Here is a 27,513-nt window from a genome sequence, read left to right on the forward strand (position 1 = left end):
ACCTTATATTACAGATTACAGTGAATTAACAGACAGAAGTGAATTAAAACAACATGTAATTCAAGATCTGCATGCGTATAAATGATGCAGTTCAAACCCAAGAGACAAATATAAAACACATGTTCTTCTGGGTTGACCTATTTGTCTCCCAATGGCTTGGGAACTTTCTTGATGTGAATGACAAACTTATATTGTTTATATATTAAAGTGAGAACATTTCTACTCACTGAATGCGTAAAATATGTTTTCCACAAGATGAAATCCACACCAGCCTCATACATCAACTACAATCATGGAAAAGTTGTTTTCAAGAGGAACAGAAGACGTTAATTTTTTGGCAACACCACTTATTCCTCTTTCCTCTTCTGTGTTCTCTCCCTCTCTGGCTCTTCACACATCTGGAAGGTACGACGGGTGGCTGCGTCTCTCCAGCACTGCTGATCTTATGATGTGTTTGGGCTGTTTCAGGAAGCTTTGACACGCTGGACTTTTGCTTTAACTCTGTTTGGATACTTTCAGAGGGAACTGAGGTACGAATCTATATTTTCTGAATATGCATACATGCTTTTTTTCCCTCCCAATCCATTGAGATTTCCCAGAGCATGTGAACTGATTCCAGCTGTTTTTGATGTTTTGACGTCGAGCAGGTGTTATCTTGGTGTCATGTGTTTTTCATATGTTATTCGTATGTTTTATAGTATCTGACCCACGAGTTACAGTTAGTGTTACATAACGGTGAACTTTATGGAAACTCTGAACAGAATGTCTGTTTTTTTTCTGCATTAATATGAAGCTTTTTATTTTTTGTGAAAGGAGTTGAGCAGTAAATATGTAGTGCGGTCCAAAAGTTTAAAAATGCCTTCTTTTTGCCTTCCATTCGAATACAATACAAGCTTTTCTTTGAAAATTATTATTAGCATAAGAATTTGAGACTGTTTTAGTACTTGGTGTCTCAACAGCATGAACAAAACCTGATGATCATGTTCTCCACACTCTTAGAAAAAAGGTTCAATGGGGTTCTATATATAGAATCATATGGTTCTTTATTCAATTTTAAAGAACTGTTTATGCCAAACATGTTCTTAGGTTCAATATAAAACCTTTTCTACTACACTGTAAACCCTAACGCTCAAAATACTTAATTGTTTTGAGTAGGACAAGCTTAAATTAAACAAATTAGTTCAGTTAAATTAACTGTTATGAGTATTTCGAACTATTTTCTTTTGAGTTCACAGCACTGATCTATTTCAAGTAAACTAAACCGTTTCATCGTTTTGAGTTGTATGAACTAATTTCTTTTAATTTAGACAAACTTAATTTTAACTGAAACTGGGCTAGGATTCCTATTTCCCAGCATGCTTTGCCCATGGCATTCGAAAGGGAGAATAAAAGCTAAAATTAAGTGTTATATAATGTTTTTCGTGCAAGATTAATGGTAAGGGAGATTAATGTTAAAAAACGGAAAAGTTTTTCCTCTGCGTTTTTTGCGTACAGACGACAATGTTATCAAAACAATCCTTGTTCACATGGATCCACAAAAGCAACTAAAAACGCTGTATTATTCATGCCAGGCCAGAATATGGCGATGTTACTTTGTAAAGAAATACTAGGCACCTATAAACTGAACACGTAATATGCATGCAAACAAATTTGCATTTTTTTTTTTACTTTACATGGAAACTATAATGGTATTGTTTTCAAAAACTTGCACTTTGAATCCATCTTCAAAAGTTTGCATTTTCAGACCTCCAAAATGCCATTGTCGTGTAGATGAATGGGCATAAAAACCTTTGCATTTTTAGTTGAAGCGGTGTCGTGTAAACGCCCCCTAATGGCGAGTTCACACTGCATGGCAAATTGTTGCTCGTTCACGTAAGTGACAATCACTCAGTGTGAATGATCAAAGACGCGATCTTAGAGAATCGACGATGCATCGCCGACGGCGTGAGATATTTGGCATGCTAAATATCTGGATCTGTCTGAGATTCAAAATCCTGCTGTGTGAAATGTTCATTGACGATTACCTACAGCCAATGAGAGAGCAAGATACAGGGCAGAGGGAAGTATGGGGAGGATTTATAGACTCGAATTTCTTTTTCTCTTTTTCGCTGCAAATTAGTGCATAGACAATTTGGATCACAAGCTTCTTGCGGGCTCACATTTTTAATAACATTTCCGGTCTCACATGAGAGCTCAGTCTCACGTGTGACCTTGCATTACTTCTTGTGTGTGTTTGGCTGTGAAACGTAGTTTGCGGACCAGACAGAGTTGTCTGCGATTCACAGCAGCGACTGAATGCTACCCCAGATAGTCTACAGTGTGAAAAGAAAAGTGATCTTACGATGTTGAAAATCGTGCAGTGTGAACTCGGCCTAAAGAGTACATGATTTCATATGATCCAAAGAGCGTCAATGGAAGCAAGGAAATCATGTGATCGATGTCACAGTGCAGAATGATAAATATTTGTTTTTCTTTGGTTTAGATTATTGTGGTCTGGAACTTTTGGACCTCACTGTATATAAATTAGTCAGTGAAAAGGATATTTGGGATGCTGAGACTCTGTGATAACCATGATTTTGCCAAGTTGGACATGTTTCTGGATCAACAACCTTGTTGACACTAGAAAAAGATTCCTGTCAGCTTTAAGTTCATGGTTAAAGCTTGACCAGATTATTTTTTCTTGATTTTAGTTAATGCTGCGGTTGGTTACATCTATGATTGTTTGACTAGGATGTTGAAAACACATTATGATGTTGGAACATGTCCTACTTGTCTGAGTCATGATAGGTTTGGAGCGTTGTTGTTGTTGACTAAACATTGAAATCATTTTAATTCATTTAAATAAAGCTGAATATAAATATTGCACAAAAAGCTTAGTTGAAAATTGCAAAAATTGTCCTTGGCAAATACACTGTAAAGCTGTAAATAAAACAAAGTATATTTTACAAGAAAATACCATTTAAGTCTCTCTACTTGAAAAAAATTACTTGCCGTTTCTTTGTAATTATTTGTGAAATTTACTTAAATTGTATCAAAGTAAATCACCGATTTTTTTTTTGTTATTGTAACATAAATATGTTGAAGTTGAATTATAAAAATTACTAAAACTTAATTGAAAATAAATTAAAGCTAAACAGAAATATTTAGAAAAATAATAATAGTAATACAAAAGCACAACGATAATAAATAACACTGATTAATATTTTCCTTCAGCTTTATTTGTATATATTCAGTTCTCACTTTAATTTTAGTTTACGTTTTATTTAAATTAAAATTAAAGTGAGAACTATATAAATAAAAATAAAGCTAAAGGAAAATAGTAATAAATCAGTGTTATTATCATTTAACTATTACAGTTTTTCATATTTTGAATTTGCATTTTTATATTTTAATTTTAGTTATTTTAGTCATTTTGTTTTTTTTTAATATATGTCTATATATTTTTATTCATTTTAATTTCAGATTTTGTTATTTTAGATCAAGTTAAACTAAATGAAAGTGAGAAATGTTGCCTTGGCAATCTGAAATCTAATAAGCTTATTTCAGTTTAAAGTTTATTATATCAAAACGTTTGTTTTATTTAACTATCCCTGTAATATATACTATAGAAATAATACTACAATAACACTGGTTTGGAGCTGTTCCCATGCACAGGTTATTAGACTGAGATTTTTCTAGTCTTTCCCCTCATGCTCCAGCTACAATCCAGCTCCTCCTGCTCTCACAGCGATGTGACCCGTGTTTATGTTAGACACCTGTTTAGGATTGTTGGAACTCATTCCAGAATTTTTTTCCCAGTTCTTTTTCCTTCCAGTTCTTTAAACGAGACTTCAGATGTGGAATGTTGGGGTTTGTATGAACACGTTGGAGAAAAACTGCTCTCAGATCAGGGGTTTGGTGGTATGTTCACATGGTGAATGAATCCAGACCTGTGTTTATTTACTGAGGCGAAATAAGCCGCATTAAAGCACCACAATAATTGCTGTTGTTTGGCTGTTTGCCATAGAGCAAAATAATGCACATAGAATAAATGTATGAATAATGAAAAACTGTAAGATATACAAATAAATATGGTTCTCTGAGAACTGAAATACAGGTTTAATAGGATTAATGAGGAAAAATGACAAAAAAAAAAAAATGATAATGCTACTCTTTTGTCTAGAGATTAAACTATTCATAACACACAAACCTGGAAAATGATATTGTTCAGAATTTGCTGTTTCATTGCTCAGGAGACCGAATAACCCAACGAGTACATTTTTGACTTACAACAAGAGTTGTATGCTGTCAGCATTCAATTTATTTATTTGGTCTCTGATGAATTTGTTGAAATATTTGACTTTTGATCACAGACTTTGGTTTCTTGGCAAACCTGAGTGCAGTTTGAGACATTGCTGATTTTATTAGAACCTCCAGAAAAGAGCTTTTTCTCAGCAGAAACATCTGAGAAGCAATGTTGCGGTTCAGCCTTACATTGTTCAAACCGGAGTCGACACTGATGGAGAGATTTAGGAAGAAGTTACAACTTTTAGAATGAAACTGGACGTTTCTGAATGGTTAGTGGATAAATTTATGTATTTGCTGTGGAGTTGATTCAACTCATCCACTAGCATGTGCCGTCATGTTCATCTTTTGTGTTGAATTGATCCTCGTTTGTGAAGCAGTCCGGCGTAAAATGACGGCATGACAACAACACTCTACTACAACAACTCTTCCTCTTCTCTAAAGCAGCCCAACATGGCCCCGCCCCCTTTGTTGTGTGTTCTCAGGTGCGGGGTTTATGTAAATGTGGAGGCTTGGGATGTCACCAACACAGGAAGAAGCTTGTAGTCTCTACCAGCTGTTTGTTGTAGTCCTTAAAAAGCAATTTCTGTAAAAGAAAATATCTCCTTTGAGCGTCATAACTTTGCAGATGTTTTTTAAGCTAAAACAGTAACATTACACACTAACTAAAGTTAAAAAAGTGAAATCATAATCAAACACCCCTTTAAAATGATGTCAATTTTCGGTTCAGGTGAAGCCGCTGCACAGAGCGCAGGGGAACTGATCATGTCTTCCACTTTACTACTAGTTATAGCACAAAATAAACATGAATGAACATCAGGAGGTATGTTGAAAGATACAGTACAACTTATCGAAATCCCTATCATGTCTCATATAACCTTGAAAAGATGTCAATAAAACAGCTTGTAAACAATGTCACGTAATGTTACATTTACCTCAAAGCCTTTTAAAACGCACTATTCATTACATTTTTATCTGTTCTGTAATTTTTTTTTTTTAATAAATCCACCATTTTCTTTAACAATTAAATGTTTATAGACCTATTTTTTAACATAATTAAGTCATTAGAAATGTGTTATTTAATAGTATTATTAATTATTAATATAAAACTTCCTTATGTGCAATTTAAATATAGCTAAGTAGCCTACGAATCAGTTAATTTCAACCTTTCAAATGTACTAACTGGGATTCCCTGAATAGTTTGCATAATTCGTTAAGAGCTATTTTTCCCTTGAGGAAATTACCCATGTGCTGTACCAGATAATTACCTCAATTAACCGATATTGAATCTAACTGAATAGAATTTGAATCGAATCACAAGCTTGTGAATTCGAAGCCGAATCAAATTGTGAATTTTGTGTCAATGCCAAGCCCTATTAAACACACTTACAAGAAGGAAATCTCCCTAGTAAATGTCACTTGGTAAATTCAGAATGCATCAATCCTTTGTGTGTGTGTGTGTGTGTGTGTGTGTGTGTGTGTGTGTGTGTGTGTGTGTGTGTGTGTGTGTGTGTGTTAATGCCCAGAGGTCCAGATCTGGTTTGGTTCTGGCTGGATCGGAGTTGGAGTGAGGGTTTCAGATCTTCTTTGGCCCGAGCGAACGCATCCAGGCCCGGAAGTATGGATCAGCGGCGCGGCCTGCTGGAGCTGCTGTGTTTGGTTCTGCTGGGCTGGACTCTGGTTCGCGGTCAGGCGGAAACAGACTTAAAGGAGGACGGTGAGGCGGAGGACGCCCCTGGAATAGTGGAAAATGTGGTGCAAAAGATGTTTTGTCCGGAGAACTGCAGCTGCACCGAGGAGGGGGCGGTGGACTGTAACGGAGCGAGCCTGAATGAATTCCCACATGAGTTATCCGAACAGACCCGTCAGCTCTCGCTGCAGGTGCGTGGGTTTGTGTGCAGATTGTTTACCCAGCACACTTTCTCTGAGTATTTTGTTTCTTGCTCATTTGCTGATAAAATCAGACTGAAATGTTAAAGGGACATTTTTTCATTTACTCACCCTCATGTTTTTTAAACCTGTATGAATTTCGTTCTTCTGCTGAACAAGATATTTTGAAGAATATGGGTAACCAAACAGTTGATGGACCCCATCAACTGTAGAAGTCAATGGGGTCCATCAACTGATATTCTTCAAAATATCTTCTTTTGTGTTCAGCAGAAGAAAGAAACTCATACAGGTTTAAAACAACATAGGGTCAGTAAACGATGACAGAATTTTCATTTTTGGGTGAACTATCCCATATATAGGAGTTTAGTCTGGTGTTCTGGAGCGGATTCATTTATTAATAAATCAAAATAATTACTTTTTTTTTTTTTTTTTTGCTCACCAAGGCTGCATTTATTTGATCAAAAATACAGTAAAAAACAGTAATATTGTGAAATATTATTACAAAATCGAACCGTTTAGAATCGTGTTATTAAAAATAACTGTTTTTTATGTGAATATAATATATGTTAAAATATAATTTATTCCTGTGATCAAAGCTGAATTTTCAGCATCATTACTCCAGTCTTCAGTGTCACATGATCCTTCAGAAATCATTCTAATATGATAATTTGATGCTCAAAATTTTTTTTTTTCATTATTATCAATGTTGAAATCAGTTGTGCTGCTATAGATTTTTGTGGAAACCTTGATAGATTTTCTTTTTTCAGGATTCTTTGATGAATAGAAAGTTCAAAAGACGGCATTTATTTGAAATAGAAATTTTTTGTAACATTATAAATGTCTTTTCTGTCACTTTTGATCAATTGAATGCATCTTTGCTTGCTGAATGCATTTTTAAAATCTTACTTACATATTTGAATACTCACATTTTGACACGATTTTACCATTTTAAGTATGTATAATCAAGTAAACATAAGTTGCTTTGTCTTGAAATATTACAAAAAATTAGGGATGTACAATATATCGGCCACCATATCGGTATCAGCTGATATATATCGGCCCGATAAGAAAATTTGGCCGATATATTAAAGCCGATAAATAATGGATTATTTGCTTCAGCTGATACTTTAGATGTGCACTGTTCACCATGATGGTTTTGAATTGCTTGAAATATGATTGAAACTTGGAGAAACGTTTGTTTTTGTAATCAATTCTCTCAAAAATTATATAAAATTTGGATTTTGATTTATCGGCCAATATATCAGTTATCGGCTTTCAAATACAAAGAATTATCAGTTATTGGTATCGGCCAAAATTTTCATATCAGTGCATCCCTACTAAAAATATAAGTTATTTTTACTTTATAAAAGTCAGTACATATTTCCCAGCAAAAAGAGTCGTGTGTCACGACCTGAAGGGGGATGAATTTACAGTTAGTCCTATAGTAAAATGCCCTTTACTTGCTCAAAAAATATCAATCAGATGACAGTTCAGCAGGTTTTTCAGCAACGTTTTGATTCAGAGGCCGTGTGTGTTTATAGGGTTAAATGCCTTTTTTTTCTCTGTCCCAGAATAACCAAATCACTGAGGTCACGCTGGAGCATCTGTCACATCTTCAGCAGTTGGAGACACTAAACTTACAGAACAACCGCCTCACCACACAAGGTACAGCTGATGGGAGGGGGATGAGAGGGTCAGCAGAGGACAGCAGCTGAAAACAGCACAGAATAATCTGTTACAGAGGGTCAGGATGAAAGAGAGAGAGGCCAGGATGGAGGGATGATGAGGGGAAGGGTAGTGAAAGAGCTGCTGTGTTTGGATTTCACTCTTTCCTGCATGTGTGGTCAACATGACTGTTTGAAGTGGAAAATGTTTTTATTTAAATAAATCAGCAGAAATATCAGATTCCTTTTTTTTTTAGAAGAGTAATTTGGCCAAAATTAAAAAATTCTGTTATTATTTAGGACTACTTGCCCTCCAGTTGTTCAAACACACATGCTGCTCTGTTCATGCATATGAGCTAAAAAATCACCATAAAAGCTGCCCATATGACTTGTTTTAAATTCCAAGTATTTTGAAGCCATAATTTATTCAATGTGTCATTAATGTCAAACACTATTTTTCAAAAAACATGTTGTGCTAGTTCAAAAGGTCTCATGGGGTTTGGAACGACTTATGAAGTAAATTAACTATTGAACAGTACAAGAAGTGAACTATTCCTATAAATGTCCTTGCCACTGTTCTAGAAAGAAAGAAATTGTTACTTTTATCCAGCAAGAATTCATCAAATTGATAAAAAGTAACAAAATAATTCTATTTCAAATAAATGCTGTTATATTAAACTTTCTATTCATCAAAATTTCCTGAAATATCACAGTTTGAAGCAGCACAACAGAAATGCAGCAAATCGGCATATTAGAATGATATATGAAGGATCATGTGACACTGAAGACTGGAGTGAAAATTCAGCTTTGATCACAGGAATAAATTACATTTTAAAATGTATTAATATAATATGAATATATAGTAAACAGTTATTTTAAATTGGGGCTGCATAGCTGCAGACCAGTCAGGGTGCCCATGCCCATACTACCGAAAGCGACAACAGCGGACACTTGAGCATCAGAACTGGACCACGGAGCAATGGAAGAAGGTGGCCTGGTCTGATGAATCGCGTTTTCTTTTACATCACGTGGATGGCCAGGTGCATGTGCATCGCTTTCCTGGGGAACACATGGCACCAGGATGCACTATGGGAAGAAGGCAAGCCGGTGGAGGCAGTGTGATGCTTTGGGCAATGTTCTGCTGGGAAACCTTGGGTCCTGCCATCCATGTGGATGTTACTTTGACACGTACCACCTACTTAAGCATTGTTGCAGACCATGTACACCCTTTCATTGAAACGGTATTGTGGCCTCTTTCAGCAGGATAATGCTCCTGCCACAAAGCAAAAATGGTTCAGGAATGGTTTGAGGCGCATGAGTTTGAGGTGTTGACTTGGCCTCCAAATTCCCCGGATCTCAATCCAATCGAGCATCTGTGGGATGTGCTGAACAAACAAGTCCGATCCATGGAGGCTCCACCTCACAACTTACAGGACTTAAAGGATCTGCTGCTAACATCTTGATGCAGAAACCACAGCACACCTTCAGGGGTCTAGAGGAGTCCATGCCTCGACGGGTCAGGGCTGTTTTGGGGGGATCAGTACAATATTAGGAAGGTGGTCATAATGTTATGCCTGATCAGTGTTTTTTTATGTATATATAATATATATATATATATATATATATATATATATATATATATATATATATATATATATATATATATATATATATATATATATATATATACATAATTCATGAAATGAAACATGAAATTAAGGTATGTGCAGCATGTCAAGAATAACGTGTGTGTGTGTGTGTGTGCAGGCCTTGACGATGAAGGGTTTCATATTCTGGAAAAGCTGAGCTATTTATACTTGGCAAATAATAAGGTGAGTCACCAATGTTTATTCTAACACTCATCTCTCTCCTTCTCTCTCCTCTCTGTCTTGCTCTCCTTTGTTCACTGTCTAACTTGAATGCTTAGATGTAAAGTTTTCATGATTAATATATAATGGGGCTAAAGGCGTATTTTTACGCGTACGCGAGGGTCAGCGTACAGTGCGTGTGACACGTTTTTCGTCATCAGAAGAGTATGTGCGTACTGTACGCACAGGTCGCACACATTTTTTTTTAACTGCATTCCACATTTTTCTGCACCAAAAAAAAGCTGTAATTTAGTTTTCCATGACCGTTTTTCCATCCTTAGAATTAGTTATTTTGGCTACCGTACCTTTAAGACTTTGTGCAAATGATGTCATGATCATATTCCAGCATAGTTAGCTCTTTCGTTCATCATCATCACTTCTCCTCTGGGGAATCCCCACTGCCATTTTGAAGTGTGTTCAACTTAAAGTGGAAGAGGGAAGTTTATTTGGACAAACCCTCGACCGCTCGATTTTGACATAGGGAGCGAGTCTACTCAATATGCACACTTCAGGTAGATCCATAGACCACACTGCAACACAATTGTGAAATCACAACAGCAACTCGTAGTGCTTGCACTTAATTTACCCACAAGTGATCAAAGGTTTAGGGTGTTCCATTTAAACACATTTCAAGGGTCCTACCAGTAGTGGGCGCTTGTTCAGCGTAAACGATGATGTACATCAGAGTGAACGAGATGGAGAGAAATTAGTGAGGGAAGGGCATAAAAATGTGGACTTAAACACAGCCAGTAGCTGTCAAATATGGGCGGTCATATGACCTATGTCATATGACCCCATATGAGCTAATGATTGTGGCATTCTAAACAAGCCATTTTTGCACCGTTTTTTATGTCTACTCATTTCCTCATTGTCACGAGGCTTGAGCGTTTGCCAGAGTGTTGTTTTGTGGTTGCTAAAATGTTCTTAATTGCTGTCAGCAAGTTGCAATGTGGGTTTTGAGGATTTTTTTTCCCGCCTGTTTTATGGTCCAGCAGGTGAAAATGGTGCGTCTGATCATTTATCACATCTGGAACACATTGGCATGTCAAGTTACGCCTTTATTCTCAAGGTTTCAGCATGTTGTGCTAAAAACCAAACCCACGTTTCTGTTTTGCATTGTTCTGTTTATCATGTAATCAGATTTGCTGTGGTGTTTGCACCACATTTTTTTGGCAAGTGCACACGCTTTTCATAACAAACTCCTTGTCCTTGCCAGTCATAAAACAGCAGAATTAGTTGTTTCGACATAAAACCAGACAGAGTGTAATTTAAAGGCCAGGGTTTTCGGTCACAGCCCCTGAGAGTGACTCACTTTTTAACATTTGTTTTCCAAGTGTAAAGCCATTCCCAGGTCTGTTTAACGCTGACTGGTGGGAACTTGGTAGGTTTGATGTTTATGTTGGTCAGGAGACAGTCAGTTGTCGTGTTATCAGGAGCCAGTTTGGCTCATTGCTGTTTAGCTCCGGCAATCCCTAGTTCCGTCAGCGGAGTGGATTTCTCTTATGCCAGCTGGTAACAGCGACGCGGTGGCAACAGGCTTTAGCATGCCCTTGTACCGTGCCAGCTTTCCCTGTTAATCACCCAGCTGTGCATGCCAGGCGGTGGGAGCTAAAGAGGTCCTGACGACCTCCAAAGTGTGTGATGGACAGATTTGTAGCTGATGGACTTAAAAAGGATAACAGCAAGAGAAAGAGATCCTACTGAGATTTTAATCTCACTGTCGTGCTATAAAAGTAAGACAAAGACACACCAATAAAAGGCAAAGCAAATGGCAGAAACATACGCGCTGATGTGAATGTTTGCCGTTGTTCCCACTGGATGTGTTACATGCATTCTTGCAGTACTGAGTCAGTGTTTTGAGTGAGCGAAGAACAGATAATCAGTGAATTTGTCAAAGCTTTGTGGCTTATAACAGGGGTTTTCAAACCAGGGGCCTGAAAGGGAGTGTCAAATAAATAATAATTAATAATAATACTAAGATTAATAATAAGATTAAAGTAAGTAAATAGATTAAAAATAATTTATGGTAATAAAAATGTGGTTAAGATAAAAAAAAAGTTAGTTACTAAGCCTCATGCACACCCGGAGTCCGGGATGATTGTCGCGCGCTTATCGCCAGCATTTTTCGAGACGTTATTCGATGCGTCTTTGTGTTCATACCCAAGCAATTTTCACTGACGATGCGCCAAGTGAACGTGCAAATTAACTCCCTGACAGTAGATGGCGCTCTAACCTCCACTACAGCACACAAACGATGGCGATGGTCAAAAGTTTGTCGGAAAGTTACAAGCCTATGTACATGAAAGAAAATGAAGTGAAATGCACTTCCTCTCCATAACAACTCCATCTTATCAAGATTTTTATAGTCGCTGTGGCGTTTGTCATAGTTTTTTGTGTTCAGACACCAATGAGACCAGCAGCATTACATTCATCTTGCCTTGTTGCATCTTCTTCTTCATCTAGTTACTTCCTCTTCGTTGTCTTCTTCTTAGGTGTCAATGTGTGCTCAGCAAGAGCGCCACCCAGTCGTGTTTTACTGTAACTTCAGCATCTCCAGGCACATGAACAAATGCAGCAATCTCAGTGGTTGGCCAGTTTTTAATGCTGTGCGTCAAACTAAAAAAATGAACCCAAGGTGTTTTTTTCCAAAAACGAAGCTTTTACGCCTGCCGTTTTGCACGTCGGTGTGCGCGCTCGCATTGGCGCCCTTTTGTTTAGTCACAAGGTGTTAAACGTCGGCGATAAGTGCGCGATAAACGTCCCGGTGTGCACAAGCCTTTAATTTATTAAATAGATTAAATTAGGTTCAAATAAATAAATAATACATTTATAGATCTCATCGAACCGAACAACTTCTGCACTGCATGTGATTAGCTCCACCCAACAGGAAGTCAGCTATTTAGGGTTGTTTGGAAATCGGGTTGCTCTGGGATTTTTATATAATCCTCCTAGCGGATTCGTCTGATCACCACCAACTCGGTCAACAAGAAGAGAAGGCATTGAGGATGCTAAATTGCAGATGGATTTTCGATATCTCGAACAGTTTGGCTGTGGCAAGGCAACAAATTTATGACGAAAAAAAGTTAAACAGGAAGTGTGTTATAACTTCTGCATATATTGACTGATTTTGATGAAATTTCAGCTGTGTGTGCATTGTAGGAGGCCGATCACATGGATGTGACTATTTTGAGTCAAAGTTATAGCACCACCAACAGGCAGCCAAAATGCTTTGAAATTGCCCTCTTTATCAGAATAACATCAAGACATGGCAAATGTAGACCTGTGAAAGGATTCTTGATATCTTAAATACTGTTGACATGTCAACGAATCAAACTTTAATGTTTTTTTGGCTGCCTTTTAGACTCTTAGTATGCTTCAAATAGCATGAAACTCGACTCACATCAGAGTTGTCGGCCAGAAGACATGAGCAAAGCCTTAGAAATGGGCGAGGAGGGCCTCTATAGCGCCACCTTTTGACAAAAGTGCGGGGTTACAGTCACGAAAATTGGTACATATATTGGTCTCATCGAGCCAGACAACTTTCTAATTTACAATCATTAGCTCTGACCAACAGGATGTCGGCTATTTTGGTTTGAATGTGGATTTTTTAAAAAAAATCATGCTCTGAAATAACTACCACTCCTTTTATATGATTCACACCGATTTTTGCAAATATATGCTATAATGCTCCTTGTGGCAACACTAAAAGTGCAGCATTAACTTGCATTGCATTACATATTGTTAGCTAGAGGTGTCATTCGTCTGAGAAGCCAAAGTAATGTGTGCATAAATGAAATCTGGAAAAATAATGAAAAATAATGAAACACATAATTAAAGCTCATTGCTGAAAACATTTCAAACAAAAAATAACACCAATAATGGTTTGACCTTACAGCTTGTAAGTCTCTAAAGCACGTGAAGTTGGTCTTATGTCTTCTGTCAGCACTCTGCTCATTTAATTTTTCTTTTCAATCTGTTTGCTATACACTGTTGCACTCAGAGGGATCTACGGACACGGTCTCTCTTTCTGCAGCCCTTTTCAATCTCCAGGCTCATGCTGGAGGCCTTGATCGCTGCTCTAAGACTCACACTTCAGCTCTTTTAGTGGCTCATAGTCCATGGCTCCCTTAATCTTTCCTTTGTATGCACAACTGTAATATAAATACAACTTTTTCAATGAACGTAAAATATTTCTCCTTGAGTATGTTAGAGAAGAATCGCAGCTGCCGTCACCAAATGGCATTGGAAATACTGATTTGTATTCAGTGTATTGTGTGTGTGCTTTTTCTTTGTGATGCGTGGGTAAAGTTCTGGTTACTAGAGGTGAAGAAATTTATATTTCAACGAATTGAAATATATAACCTCACAATGCTGTACTGACATCCTTAGATTCTTGTTTTTGTGATAATTTTAATATTTTGGAGTAAAAAGTACCAATGAAGTCTTTCATTAAAATCACTATATTATGACTGAGATATTGATCTAATATCATATCACCATGCTGTTTATTTTCTTTCTTTTTTTAAACATGTATTTAATGTATTTAATGTATGTATTTTTATGTGTGTGTGTGTGTGTGTGTGTACATATATATATATATATATACACATAATATATAAAATCTGAAAAATCTAATTTGAGTGTTCCAGTAAGCCATATATTATAATATAAGCTATAAGCTAAATTATTTATATATATATATATATATATATATATATTTTTATTTTTTTTTTTTTTTTTTTTTTTTATATGGCTTACTGGAACACTCTAATCTGATTGGTCGACATCACCTTACTACAGTCAAATATTTTTAAATATTGATTGCTAATTTGTGTAATTTACATATTGTCTCAGGCACACAATTTCCAACATACACTACCGATCAACAGTTTGGGATCAATACGATTAAAAAAATAAATCAATTAATAGTTTTATTTATTATTTATTTGTTTTTTATTTTACAAAATATATATTTTACAAAATATATTTTATTTTAAAATTACAATTAAATCAGGCTTTGTTTCTAACCATGTTGTTTTCCAAAATTGAAGTTGATATCACAAAAATTGAAGTTGCTACAAGACTTTGTTTAGACATAATACAATTTTTGTTGCATTCTCCTTTAACAAATTAATAGATTTCTGTCACAATATCACTTCTATCACAAAACAGTTGCCAAATATGGATCCTTGAGTCTTAGACCTTTCTGACAATATGTGTTTTGTCAAGATTAGAAAACTTTTGACTATAAAATAGTTTAAAATATGTATTTTTTTAATATCAAACATGACACTGCCCACTAGGGGGAGGAGCCCAGCTAAAATATCTGATTTCAAAACTCTTTTCACTAGATGAATTTTGAGTTTTTAAGCTTTTTAATGATACTAATTTATGATGATTACTAAAATATGTGATAGGAAAAAAAGACAATAAAAAAAGAGCTCCAAGCGTGCCAATAGTGGGATGGTGACCATTAAGGGGTTAAATATATTCACATTGAAAACAGTTAATTTAAATTGTAATAATATTTTTCACAATTTTACTGTTTTTACGGCAATTTGCATCAAATAAATGCATCATTGAACTGCAGAGCGCTAGTTTAATGTCTCTGGTATCACTTGTGCTCCCTTTTTCTCACATAATAAAATAATTTCAACTCAAATTAATCTTTTCTGTCCGTTTTTTCTTTTATTTGCTAACTAGCCATGTAAATAACCCTTTGCGCTTCATGACCATGCGAGTCTGTGTCAGTGTTCATTTTGCCATAACGACCGACTTGTTTTGACATTGTCCTTTAAACGTGTTTGCAGCTCACATCAGCTCCCAGACAACTCCCTCCCTCTTTGGTCAGCGCTGATTTCGCTGCAAACCAGCTCACCAAAATCTACCCCAACACATTTGGTCAGAAGCCTGTTCTGAAGTAAGCCCAAAATGCTCTTTTCACTTGTTTTATGTGTTGCTTTGTGACTCAGTGTTAATGGTCTGCATGCTGTGCTTCAGGTCAGTGTATCTCCATAACAACAAGCTAACGGATGCCGGTCTGCCAGAGAATATGTTTAATGGATCAGACAACCTCGAGATCCTAATTATGTCCAGTAATTTCCTCCGTTATGTCCCAAAGGCTCTACCCACTGCCCTCTACCGCCTACACCTGAAGGTGAGACCACTGCGGAGCTCATTAAATGAAGAGTTCACACAAAAACAAATGTTAGTCATCGTTTACTCGCACTCAGGTTGTTCTAAACCGTTTTGTCTTTTATGAAACACAGATATGCATTGTCGAAAATCTAAAGTGCTATTTTTTCACAAAAAGCACCATAAAAGTGGTCAATATCCACTATATTTCAAGAGTTTTGACCTGAGAGAGCAGCAGCTGTTGGATTGAGAGACTATTTAATTTTATTGTTCTGGTCTCCGCCCCCTCATCCTCCTCCACCAATCAAAACCCTATATCACAGCTGCTCTGGGGCACATTCAAGCTCAAACCGGTGTGCAACATTTTACTACGGTTTCCGGGTTGAACGACATGTTTCCTGGAAATGGTGTGCAACGAGGTTTGAGATATGCTTTCTCTTGTTTGGTGGGTGTGTCAAAAATGTCAGCCCAATTAGCATCAACATATATATAAACCATGTGGAATTAAAGAGATATCTTGCACAATGGGTCCAAGTAAAGTCGTTTACAAATGTGTTCTCTTTTATTCTGAATGGCAAGGGCAATGACTGTAACATCAAGCGTATTTTGCTGCATTATACGACTTCATCAGGCTCCAAAAATTCTTCAAAAAGAACACAAAGAATGTCCTTCTCAGCTGCCATAGTTGCAACTCTTGCGTCATCAGAACAGGGTGTTCAACGTACCACCGTTTCCATTTAATATGCAAGTCATTTCAGGTCATTATTATGTGATTCTTTTGTCTTCTCAGATGTAAATGGCCCATTATTCATGATGATTCACGCCTCCACGCCTACTGTGTTTCTTGACAAAAAGTGTCTTACAAAAACTAAATCAGTATATTGTTTTATATGAAGGAATAGGCAGCATAATTTGACATAATTCTGAAGCAAAAACTCTACTCTACAACCTCCAATACCCAGAAGTCTTGTGAACACAGATTTAATATACTTTTTTTGGCCTTATTTCAGTGACTTAAGTTTTTTGTTTTTTCAATAACCACGCATAAACATTATTCCTTCAAAAATACAAACATGTACATACATGTTCATCACATATTATGGTAGCCTAGTTTGTGCTGAATACAGTGTAATAACACTTTTGTCATTTATATGTTTATGAACAGCTGAAAAAAGCACAAATGTCAGGGCATGTCAAAACTTCTCCAAGCCACAAATCAGCCTCAGACTCCAGAGGGTTAAAAAACGTTTTGCAACGTTTTGTCGGGGCTGAACGCAGCCCTGGTTTAAAGGAGGTTATAAAGTCACAAAAAAAATGAAATATTTGAACTAATCTAAGGCTGTGGTGAATTATTATTTTGGTACTCTAGTAATCGGTCGATTATTTTGACGATTAATCAAGTAATCTGACATTTTTTGCGGTAATAAAACCAGACCTAAGTGAACAAGAGCCTTTAAAATTAACTCTATCAAACAATTAATTGAGCGCATGAAAGCAGTGATCTCGTCATTACAACTCAATTTCTGCACACTAACGAATGTTTTCATCATAACTAACAGTGCAGACATGATATAACTAAGAGATTTGTTGAATAAAACGGGACTTTTGGCATGACTTCAGAACTGAGTCACTGATAAACTCGTGCTGTTTGATTGACAGCCCCAGCGATTGTAAAGGGAGCGTTTTTTAATCGCTTTCTATATATAATTTAATCACCGTTTAAATCACAGTTTATTTTCATCCTCCTAAGAGAAACAATGTGAAGTTGAGTGTTTAGTTACTGGTTTGAATTACTGACACATCTGACTGTACATGAATCATTAATATCAGATCAGGCATTAGAATGAACACAGTTACTGACATGTTGTTGCATTACTGTCGAGTCCATATCATAAAAGTCTGTTTGCAAAAGCCTGTGCCGAAATGCGATTGATTTACCAAAGAATCCACAGTGAAATGTACTGAATACAAATAAATAAAGCTCAACTGAGATATGCACATTGTTGAAAATTAATAACCATATTCCAAACATTAGGATCCTTTAAAAGGTAATGTTATTTTTAGTCCTCTATCGCTCTTCTCTCCTCATCATCTCACTAACAGTGGGCAGGGCTAATGTTGCAATAATGAAGTAGGCGTTGATTTCTCCTGTGGAGGCGGCGTTTCACCTATCATTTGTCAGTAAAAGCTTTTATTGGACTAACAAGGAAGTTTTTAGTTCTGAAACTTGCAGTGTATTCTTATAATACAATGACCTCTTATAAATCAAAAGCTCAAGGAAAAGTTGATTTCTCAATTCATGACCCCTTTGAACCTGGTTTGACAAGTTTTGATGCGCCATATTTTAATTGAATGCAAATGTTCAGTTCTGGGCAATCTAAAAGTTTAATAACCGTTTTTTTCTTTTTCATAAGAATAACAACAGGATGCCATTATAACCAAAAATGCCTCAATACACGTCCCTGGAACAAAAATAAACAGCCATGAATGTTTATATGACTCTTTGTCTGTTTTTATGCAGAACAATAAGCTGGAGAAGATTCCCGCAGGTGCATTCGATAATTTGTCTCATCTTCGAGAACTTTACCTGCAAAACAACTTCCTGAGTAATGATGGCATGGACAACGAGACCTTCAGGTCAGCATGACTGAATAAACCAAGAAAACCATAATTTACCTCCCACTCTTTCTTCTGCACGGCTCTCTCCTTCTTCATCTTCTTGTAAAAACTCAGCTCTAACTGATGGAAAATATCCTGCCTTCTCTCATCAGTCACTTGAACAGTCTGGAATATCTGGATTTGTCCAATAACAACTTGACCGCGGTTCCCCTCGGGCTGCCCCGCAATATCGTCCTGCTTCACCTGGAGAAGAATTACATCCAGAGCATCACAATCAACGCTCTGACGCCCGTCCGAAACTTGGAGTACCTGCTCCTTCACAACAACCGCCTCCGCTCCCGCTCCATCCATCCGGCCGCCTTCATGGGCCTCAAACGTCTCCACACCGTCCACATGTACAACAACCTCCTAGAGCGAGTTCCCCGCGGTCTTCCACGCCGTGCAAAAACCCTCATGCTGCTCCACAACCTCATCAGCGAGATCGGGCGCAACGATCTGATCGCGCTTTACACCCTCACGGAGCTCAACCTCAGTTACAACCGCCTCACCAGTGCCAAGCTCCACAGAGATGCCTTCAGGAAGCTCAGGATACTGGAGACCTTGGATCTGTCTGGAAACAAGCTGCAGGCACTGCCGCTGGGACTTCCCAAGAGCCTCCAGGTTCTGAAGGTGAAGGACAACCAGATGACTGAGATACCGGAAGGAGCTCTGCTGGGAATGAGCTCGCTGAGGGAGATCTACCTGTCTAACAATCAACTGAAGCTGAACTCCATCTACCAAGGAGCGTGGCAGGAGCTGAGCATGCTCAAGGTGAGAGATAGTGATTGTTTGTCCTGATTTTGAAGTTACACAACTAAAAATGAGAGGGCATCTTCGTTGCAAGCCATAAGCCCACCACTAAAAAGACTAGTGATGGTTTGCGTCAGCATGAAATGCAAGTTGCAATAGTCTTTTCTTCCCTATTGTGATGTATATCTGAGTGAAATTGCTTCTCAAACAAGAACAAATGTAGGACAGGGCTTGATTTTGTCCATGGGGAATCGATTGGATGGTTGTGGTTTGCTATTGATGAATCTCATGTGAGTGACAGGTTGCCCCGCCCTCATGCCAGTAAGCAATGATAAAAATATATATATAATATGAGCACAGATAAATCATTTATAATAAATAGGGATGCACCTAAAGGAAAAATATATGCCAAAACCGAAAATTCAGGATGCATTTGGCCGAAAACCAAAATTAATCAATTAATTAATCAAACTTATTTAATAATCAATACTCGAATAGGTAAATATGAGTTGTACAAATGTTTAGATTGCACATAAGGCAGTTTTTATGTCAACTTTTTAATTGTTTCTTCAGTTTGCTGGTGAAATATAAACAACAAAAAACTGTAAACTTGTTTTCATGAAAGATGTCAGTTTTAAATTTCATGAAAAAGTAAAAAATTTAAAAACAAAAGCATAATTGGACCCCTTAAGAAAGAATCTGATCGCTTTGATCTTTATTTTATTATTCCCGTTGAAAGAGAGCTTGTTTTTCTGTTATCAGCTGATAAGAAAAGCAGCCCCAATGCTCTTACAGATTCTGATGATGTTTCCTGAATGGTAAAGTCCAGTTTCACATTTCAAAGTTAGCCACATCTCCCTTTGATATGTGATGTATGGAGAAAAAGAGGATGCTGAAACATGTTTTATGTGTGTTTCAGACTCTGGATCTCTCTGGTAACATGTTGTCACACATTCCTCCTGACCTGCCCGAGTCTCTTGAGTTCCTTCACCTGCAGAGCAACAGAATCAGCTCGGTTTCTGCCACAGCCTTCCTCAACACACCCAACATCAAAGGGATCTTCCTCAGGTGACTCTCTGCTCCTTTAAATTTCTCTCTTTCACTTGTGATTTTGTGTATTGCTTGTAATTCCACTAGTAGTAAGGCAGGCGTCCCACTCTCAGACGATTTTCAGTCGAAACTATAAAATATTTAGAAAGAACTTTCTTCTGCTCACCAAAGCTGCATTTAATTGATCAAAAATATGGTAAAATTGTGAAATATTATTGCAAATTAAAATAACCATTTTCTATGTGAATATATAGTAAACTGTAATTTATTCCTGTGATCAAAGCTGAATTTTCAGCATCATTACTCCAGTCTTGTGTCACATGATCCTTCAGAAATCATTCTAATATGATGATTTGCTGCTCAAGAAACATTATCAATGTTGAAAACAGTTGTGCTGCTTCACATTTTTGTGGAAACCGTGATACAATAAGTATAAATGAGCTGTTAACCCAACAGCATGTATTGTCATGTAAAGGTCTTAAATGGTGATTTAATAAGTTAAAATGGTAACACTTCATTAATGAACATTAGTTAACTACTTTAGTTAACGTGAACTAAGAATGAACAATACTACTACAGCATTTATTAATTCATTAAGTCAATTCAACGCTGGATTTGAACAAAAGATGAACATGACGGCACATGCTAGTGGATGAGTTGAATCAACTCCACAGCAACTACATAAATTTATCCACTAACCATTCAGAAACATCCAGTTTCATTCTAAAAGTTGTAACTTCTTCCTGAGTCTCTCCATCAGTGTCGACTGAACACTTGTAAGGCTGAACACCGTTACTGACAATCCTCATTTTGGCTGCGTGAGATTCTCCAGCTTTGTTGCTGTTGAGCTGTTAAAGCTCCACCCTCTTCTGGAAAGGGGGCTGGGAGTAGCAGCTCATTTGCATTTAAAGGGACACACACAAAATAGGGGCAAATTTGACAAGCTATAATAAATGATCTGTGGGGGATTTTGAGCTGAAACTTCACAGACACATTCTGGGACACCAGCGACTTATATTACATCTCGTGAAAAGGGGTCTTCTTTAATGACACAATTTTCATTTTTGGGCAAACTAACCCTTCAATCTAAGCCCTGTCTGTGAAACCAGATCGCCACATGTTAGATTTTTGTCCATTCTCCTGATTTTGCATATAAACAGGGTTTATCACCGTTCTGATGGCTTATTCATTGTTTGCATGTGTGCATGTCTGTTTGTGTTTTGGTGTCAAATCTGGGAAAAAACCCAGATGATTTCAAAATTTCCTGTAAACATGGCTTGCTTGCATTGTTAATTTTTTTTTAATGAGCTGATGCGTTTTGTACATGCAAACACTCATTGGATAATATGATCATTTGTGATCACATCAGTGGTTTTATTGTGGGTTTCTTTTTCTGAAACTCTGCGATTCATTTTTGTGGTCGTTGGATCTGTTCTGCTGTAACAAACTTATTTCAAAGTTTTCACAGCTGTACTTACTCCCACATAATGTGAGGTGAGAACATTTCCCATAAAATCATACAGTAACATAACACCCTTTCTACTGTAAACTGAGTCGGGGAGCATGTGGAGCGAATGAAATGGTGCATTTTAAGAACAGTTCTCAAAATAGTTTCCCCGTCTTGACCTGATTGCCCCAATCCAGCCACTATTTTAGGTGCTGTTTGAGACTTTTACAGTATTCAAGAATAAATTAATTATTATTATAATTGATATGAAAGGAGTAGTTCACCAAAAATGAAAATGGTCCCTCATGTTGGCAGAAGAACAGAAGCATTCAGGAACCAAACAGAACATGAAAGTTGTCAAATTCTGATATGAGTTGATTCTCCAAAACTAATGCTCTTTAGGGAGAGGCAGATGAAGAGACGGAAGAAAATAAGATTGATGGATTCATGTGCATCAATAAAACACTCAAGTGCGTGGGTGGACGACGTCATGGATTTGATGGAAGTTACATGCCTGAGCCATTACAACCAATGTCAGGGTAACTTTTAAGCAATTTAGCTAGTCTATTAATAACGAAATGGGCTGGAGTGCTGAATTCCTGTTTTGATTTGAGAACATCTGATGGTCCAGGATTGAACCACTCATCTTTTCTGAGAATTTGCTCGCCATCTAAACTGGAATGAGACGGCATGTTCGAAAATGAACTTTTATGATTCTTCCTTTGCACACTACAAAAAATGATGTTCTTCCTTAGTACTCCATTATAGTCTTGAGTTTATCATAATATTCACAATATTCCTCATTTAAATAATTCCCACCCAAGGCATATGCAAAATAAAGGGGCGGGGCTTGATGGAGTTAGTTAGTAGTGTGTTGAAACTGGTGGTTATGGTAAGGGGCGGGATATTTCCCAAACGCTTGACCAATCAAAACACACTGGTCCAGCTGACCAATCAGAGCAGTGCTTTTCAGAAGGAGGGGCTTCATAGAGACAGGAACTAAACAGAGTGTTACTGACAGACTGTGAGCTGAACAATGGAGAAAATGAGGAAAATAATGAACATTCAAGCATGAAAACCTGTTCTAGTAGAGCCAAAAATAAAGACTTTGTAAAAGGGGCATTATAGGTTCCGTTTAAGATATTAAGTCTTGTTTTCTGGGGAAAAAAAAAAAAAATGGAATCAAGTTTATTTTACTGACCCCACTGGAAAGCATATTTTCTTGTTTTAAGCGTAAACACTTCTTTTTGATGCATTTTTTTTTTTTTTTTTTTTTTCAGAAAGCAAGACTTAATATCTTAAAGGGGACTTATTATGCCCTTTTACAAAGTCCTGAAAAAAAAAAAAAAAGGTTTTCATTGTTTCATTCAGAAAAAAGTCATTTTACTTCTCAAGTAAATGTATATTTTTTTTCTTTTCAGTGCATTAACTATTTCTCTGCCTCTCATCCTCTTTCTCCCACAGATTTAATCGTCTCTCAGTTCATTCGGTATCCGAAGAGTCTTTTTCTCACCTGTCCAAGCTTCAGGTGTTAGACATTGGCCACGGTAACATCTCTCCCAACCGAGGCAGAGGAGGAGAAGAAGAGGAGGAGGACTTACCGTACGAAGAGGTGGAGAAACGCTCATGAGACAGGAAGGAATGGAAAACAGTAAAATTCACGCCCTGAACTTTCCCTCACTCAAAAATAAAATGAAAATGACAACCAGTTTGAAATCATAAATGCATTTTGGCTGCTGACAGAATGTGATTATTTCCGAAAGCATTGACTGATTACATCCGAGTGCATGGGAAGATATTTCAGACATGAAAAAGGAAAATACAAATTTTGCTACTACTAATTTTTCAAAAAAAATTGGCTTTATATTGTAATCGGATGCAATAGTAAGAAAACAAGTGTCATATACAGCATGTAAATATCTGGTGCAGGATACCGGAAAGTTTTATTGGTTGTCTTTTATTTTTTGTTTTTGCGGTGTTTGCTCATTCATCATGACTCATTGCTCACTGTGTCTGTGTATGAAACCATTTTGTGCTATGAAATTATAATTTCTTTCTCCAGAGAAAAGGCTCATCTGAGTATTTTTTTTCTGTAAAGGAAGACTGAACAAGTATGATGTATACCAGCTCTTCTGAAGACGTGTGAAAGCTTTGTGTGAGGAACAGACATGCTTAAATCTCATTCACATTCAAAAGTCGTGCATCAATGTGCAGCTCTAAATTTTCTGTTATTGATAGTTTGATGTTTAGATGTTTTTTTCCATGAAGAACAACTTTAATTTTGGTCTGTTACACAAATCTATTGTATGATTTTGAAGGATTTGTAATATAGTGTGCAGGAGATATCGGTTATATTTGTTTGTTTGTTTAGAACTTGACTGCTTGATTGTGCACCATTCAGAATCTGTTGAGAATGTCTTTCTTACATTCCCATCAATAACTGAATTTGAATTGAATTGGAACTGAGGTTCCAAAGAGGAACCAGAATTGAATTTGAATTTTATGAATGAATAAATGGAAATATTTAGTGTAATTTTAACTAGAAAAAGGCACATGAATGTTGGCTTTAAAGTTTAAAAATATATTTAAATTATAATGCCCCTTTTACAAGATGTAATATAAGTCTCCGGTGTCCCCAGAATGTGTCTGTGAAGTTTCAGCTCAAAATCCCCCACAAATAATTTTTTATAGTTTGTCAAATTTGCCCCTATTTGGGTGTGAGAAAAAAACACACCATTTTTGTGTGTGTCCCTTTAAATGCGAATGAGCTGCTGCCCCCTCCCCTTTCCAGAAGAGGGCGGAGCTTTAACAGCTCAACAACAACAAAGCTGGAGAATCTCACGCAGCCAAAATGAGGATTGTCAGTGTTGGTGTTCAGCCTTACATTGTTCAAACCGGAGTCGACACTGATGGAGAGACTCAGTGAGAAGTTACAACTTTTAGAATGAAACTGGACGTTTCTGAATGGTTAGTGGATAAATTTATGTAGTTGCTGTGGACTTGATTCAACTCATCCACTAGCATGTGCCGTCATGTTAAACTTTTATGCAAATCCAGCGTTGAATTGATCCTCGTTTGTGAAGCAAACCCTCTTCTCTAAAGCAGCCCAACATGGCCCCGCCCCCATTGTTGCATGTTCTCAAGGGCGGGGTTTATGTAAATTTTAGGGTTTGTGATGTCACTACCAGCCATTTGTTGTAGTTCTTAAGTGATTTCTGTAAAAGAAGATATCTCCCTTTGCATTGAACTTTGAGAGTTGTATCTTTGCAGATGTTGTTTAACCTCAAACAGCAACATTACACACTAACTAAAGTTAAAAAAGTGAAATCTTAATCAACAACCCCTTTAAAAGTGTAGTGGTTGAAATGGGTAGTGCAGTCCAAATTCACAATATTGTAGAGAGTTGAATTGTTAATTTCTGAATTTTGCACAATTCTGCTTGACAGATGTGGTCACTCAAGACCTGCATGAAGATTGTTCAAAAGTTTTCCTTCTATGCTTACAGGTTTGGAAGGATATGAGGGTGAGTATATCATGGCAGAATTTTCACTTTTAGGTGAAACAACCCTTTATCTTGGCCTTTTGAGCCAGTCAATTGTTCATCTTTCTCATTATCATGCACAGAAAGTTATAAACTACCTACTTCTTGTGCAGACATATTTAGGCTGTGCTTAAACGTTCTTCTATCATCATACAGAATGTGCTGATTTTCTGGGAAAATCACTTTGAGTTTAATGAACAGAAAGCTCTGTAGCAGACGGGTGTTTAAACTAGCAGCCAGTTCCCAGAAAGATTTTAATTATGTTCACTTCCTGTCTAAGCTAATGAACATGACATGCAACGCAAATATGTAGACAGACGCATCCAGTGAAGACTGAAATCTCACCCACAGTTATAATTTGCTGTAATATTCCTTCAGCTAAAAGCTCGAGATTGTGAGCCTGTCATCCTCACAGTTCGCTTCATTTTATATTTTTTTGAACATTTTCTTTAAAGGGTTAGTTCACCCAAAAATGAAAATAATGTCATTTATTACTCATTCATCTTCAGAACAGAAATTACCTCTCATCCTCTTTCTCCCACAGATTTAATCGTCTCTCGGTTCATTCGGTATCCGAAGAGTCTTTTTCTCACCTGTCCAAGCTTCAGGTGTTGGACACTGGCCACGGAAACATCTCTCCCAACCGAGGCCGAGGAGGAGAAGAAGAAGAGGAGGACGTTTTCTTTAAAGGGTTAGTTCACCCAAAAATGAAAATAATGTCATTTATTGCTCATTCATCTTTAGAACAGAAATTAAGTTATTTTTGGGTGAACTAACCCTTTAGCAGCATAAATTTTGCCGTTTTAATTGTAATAAAATCACTTCAGAAATAATAGCTGAGTGAAAACAATAACAGGCATTAAAAAGCAAATGAGAAACCTGCTGAGAAGCCTTGACCTCATTTGTTGTTCCCCCAAAAAATGACTAGCCTTTTAAAAATTGCTAGTAAATCTCTCATTATTATGCTGTATTATCACCAAATATTGGATTCAATCTTTTTGTCAACTTGTTTTCTTTCAATTAACACAGGTTTTGTATTTCTTTTTGGAACTGAAATTGATCATAATGATCTGAGATTATGTAGCCCTACCAGCTTTTGTGTGGAAAAACAGTTCATTCAAGCTTATTCACCTCAAAAAAACTGACAAACCGTTTGAAATGATAAAGGAAATTATAAATTCTGGCTGCTGACAGAATGTGATTATTTCCAAAAGCAATTTGCAGTCCCTTGTGTTAGTGTCTAATCATAATGAACAAATGAGTGTATATAAACTGCTTTATTGATGCATTTATCTCTACAGTATTAACAAAATATAATTAATTATAAACTGTACAGATATAATCTGAGGAAGTGGGGATATTTATTGGTTCACAGATGTTCCTCAATGCGTCTTATCCAGTGTCCAAATACAATGCAAGTAAAAATGGGATTCGGTGAGTAAATTAAAAATGCATTACCTTTCTTTTGTAGAAACTGCATCTCAACATAATGCAGGCTTCAAATGAATCAATGCTACCACAAAAATGAAAACGGCTGCTCCTTTGTCAAAAATATATCAAGCAAATACAGCAGGATACAGTTTTATTGCTGGTTGAAATATTAATGGCCAGTGATGAATCTTCATAATTAGCAGAAAGTGTTCATTCCTGTAAGAAAATCAATTTTATGTGCAAATGTGACGGACTGAGATCTATTTTCTACAGAATACCTAAAAGGTCATGCATTATTATTTTTTACTGTCTTGCTTTACTTTTTACTATTGTACTTGACCTTGTGAGCTGAACAAAAGCTGTTTAAATGTCGTCATCTCCTGCTTTTCTTTGGTCTAGAGGTAAATAATGCTGTTTCTAAGCTCAATAAATCTGCTGCTGTTGCTGTCCAACACTGCGATCAGTTTCATTGCCTGCCAACGTGCAGTTTATTTTTTTTGCCTTATGAAAAATTTCACAAGAAAACAAGACTATGAAACTGCTATCAAATAAATATGCGTCTTCTCTCTTCTCAGGTGGAGCAGAACCTGATGCAGTTCTCCTCCATGCATGGAAATCCTGTCCGCATTTACCCGTGGAGAACAGATTCTGTGCATCAATGTCAAACTCTGAGAGAGGGATTTCAACCTAATTCAGTTAATCACAAAGAGCACATGGAACACTCTATATATGTCAATGAGAAAAGCTGTGAGTACAGCTGAGCGCTTTAATCAGCTCTGAGAGACGACAGCAGCC

General features: G+C 36.9%; 1 protein-coding gene across 4 annotated transcripts; it reads left to right on the forward strand.

Moving 5' to 3' along the window:
- Nucleotides 1-410: 410 nt before the first annotated feature.
- podn (podocan) lies at nucleotides 411-27,453 on the forward strand. 4 transcript variants are annotated; one of them, XR_010892876.1, is made up of 14 exons: nucleotides 411-530; nucleotides 5,813-6,165; nucleotides 7,746-7,839; nucleotides 9,606-9,670; nucleotides 15,517-15,626; nucleotides 15,707-15,863; nucleotides 18,363-18,478; nucleotides 18,613-19,270; nucleotides 20,169-20,317; nucleotides 23,211-23,397; nucleotides 25,193-25,269; nucleotides 25,832-25,978; nucleotides 26,663-26,721; nucleotides 27,294-27,453. XR_010892876.1 is itself a non-coding variant. In XM_067371509.1 (10 exons), the coding sequence occupies exons 2-10, from the start codon at nucleotides 5,905-5,907 to the stop codon at nucleotides 23,374-23,376; spliced, it is 1,776 nt and encodes a 591-aa protein (XP_067227610.1). In that variant the 5' UTR covers nucleotides 411-530; nucleotides 5,813-5,904; the 3' UTR covers nucleotides 23,377-23,733. The 4 variants fall into 4 exon arrangements, 1 of the variants encoding a protein (XP_067227610.1); XR_010892877.1 differs by lacking the exon at nucleotides 26,663-26,721; XR_010892878.1 differs by lacking the exon at nucleotides 23,211-23,397.
- Nucleotides 27,454-27,513: the final 60 nt, after the last annotated feature.

The sequence above is a fragment of the Chanodichthys erythropterus genome, chromosome 20 (genome assembly GCF_024489055.1).
Source record: "Chanodichthys erythropterus isolate Z2021 chromosome 20, ASM2448905v1, whole genome shotgun sequence".
In the NCBI taxonomy this organism is placed as follows: Eukaryota; Metazoa; Chordata; class Actinopteri; order Cypriniformes; family Xenocyprididae; genus Chanodichthys; species Chanodichthys erythropterus.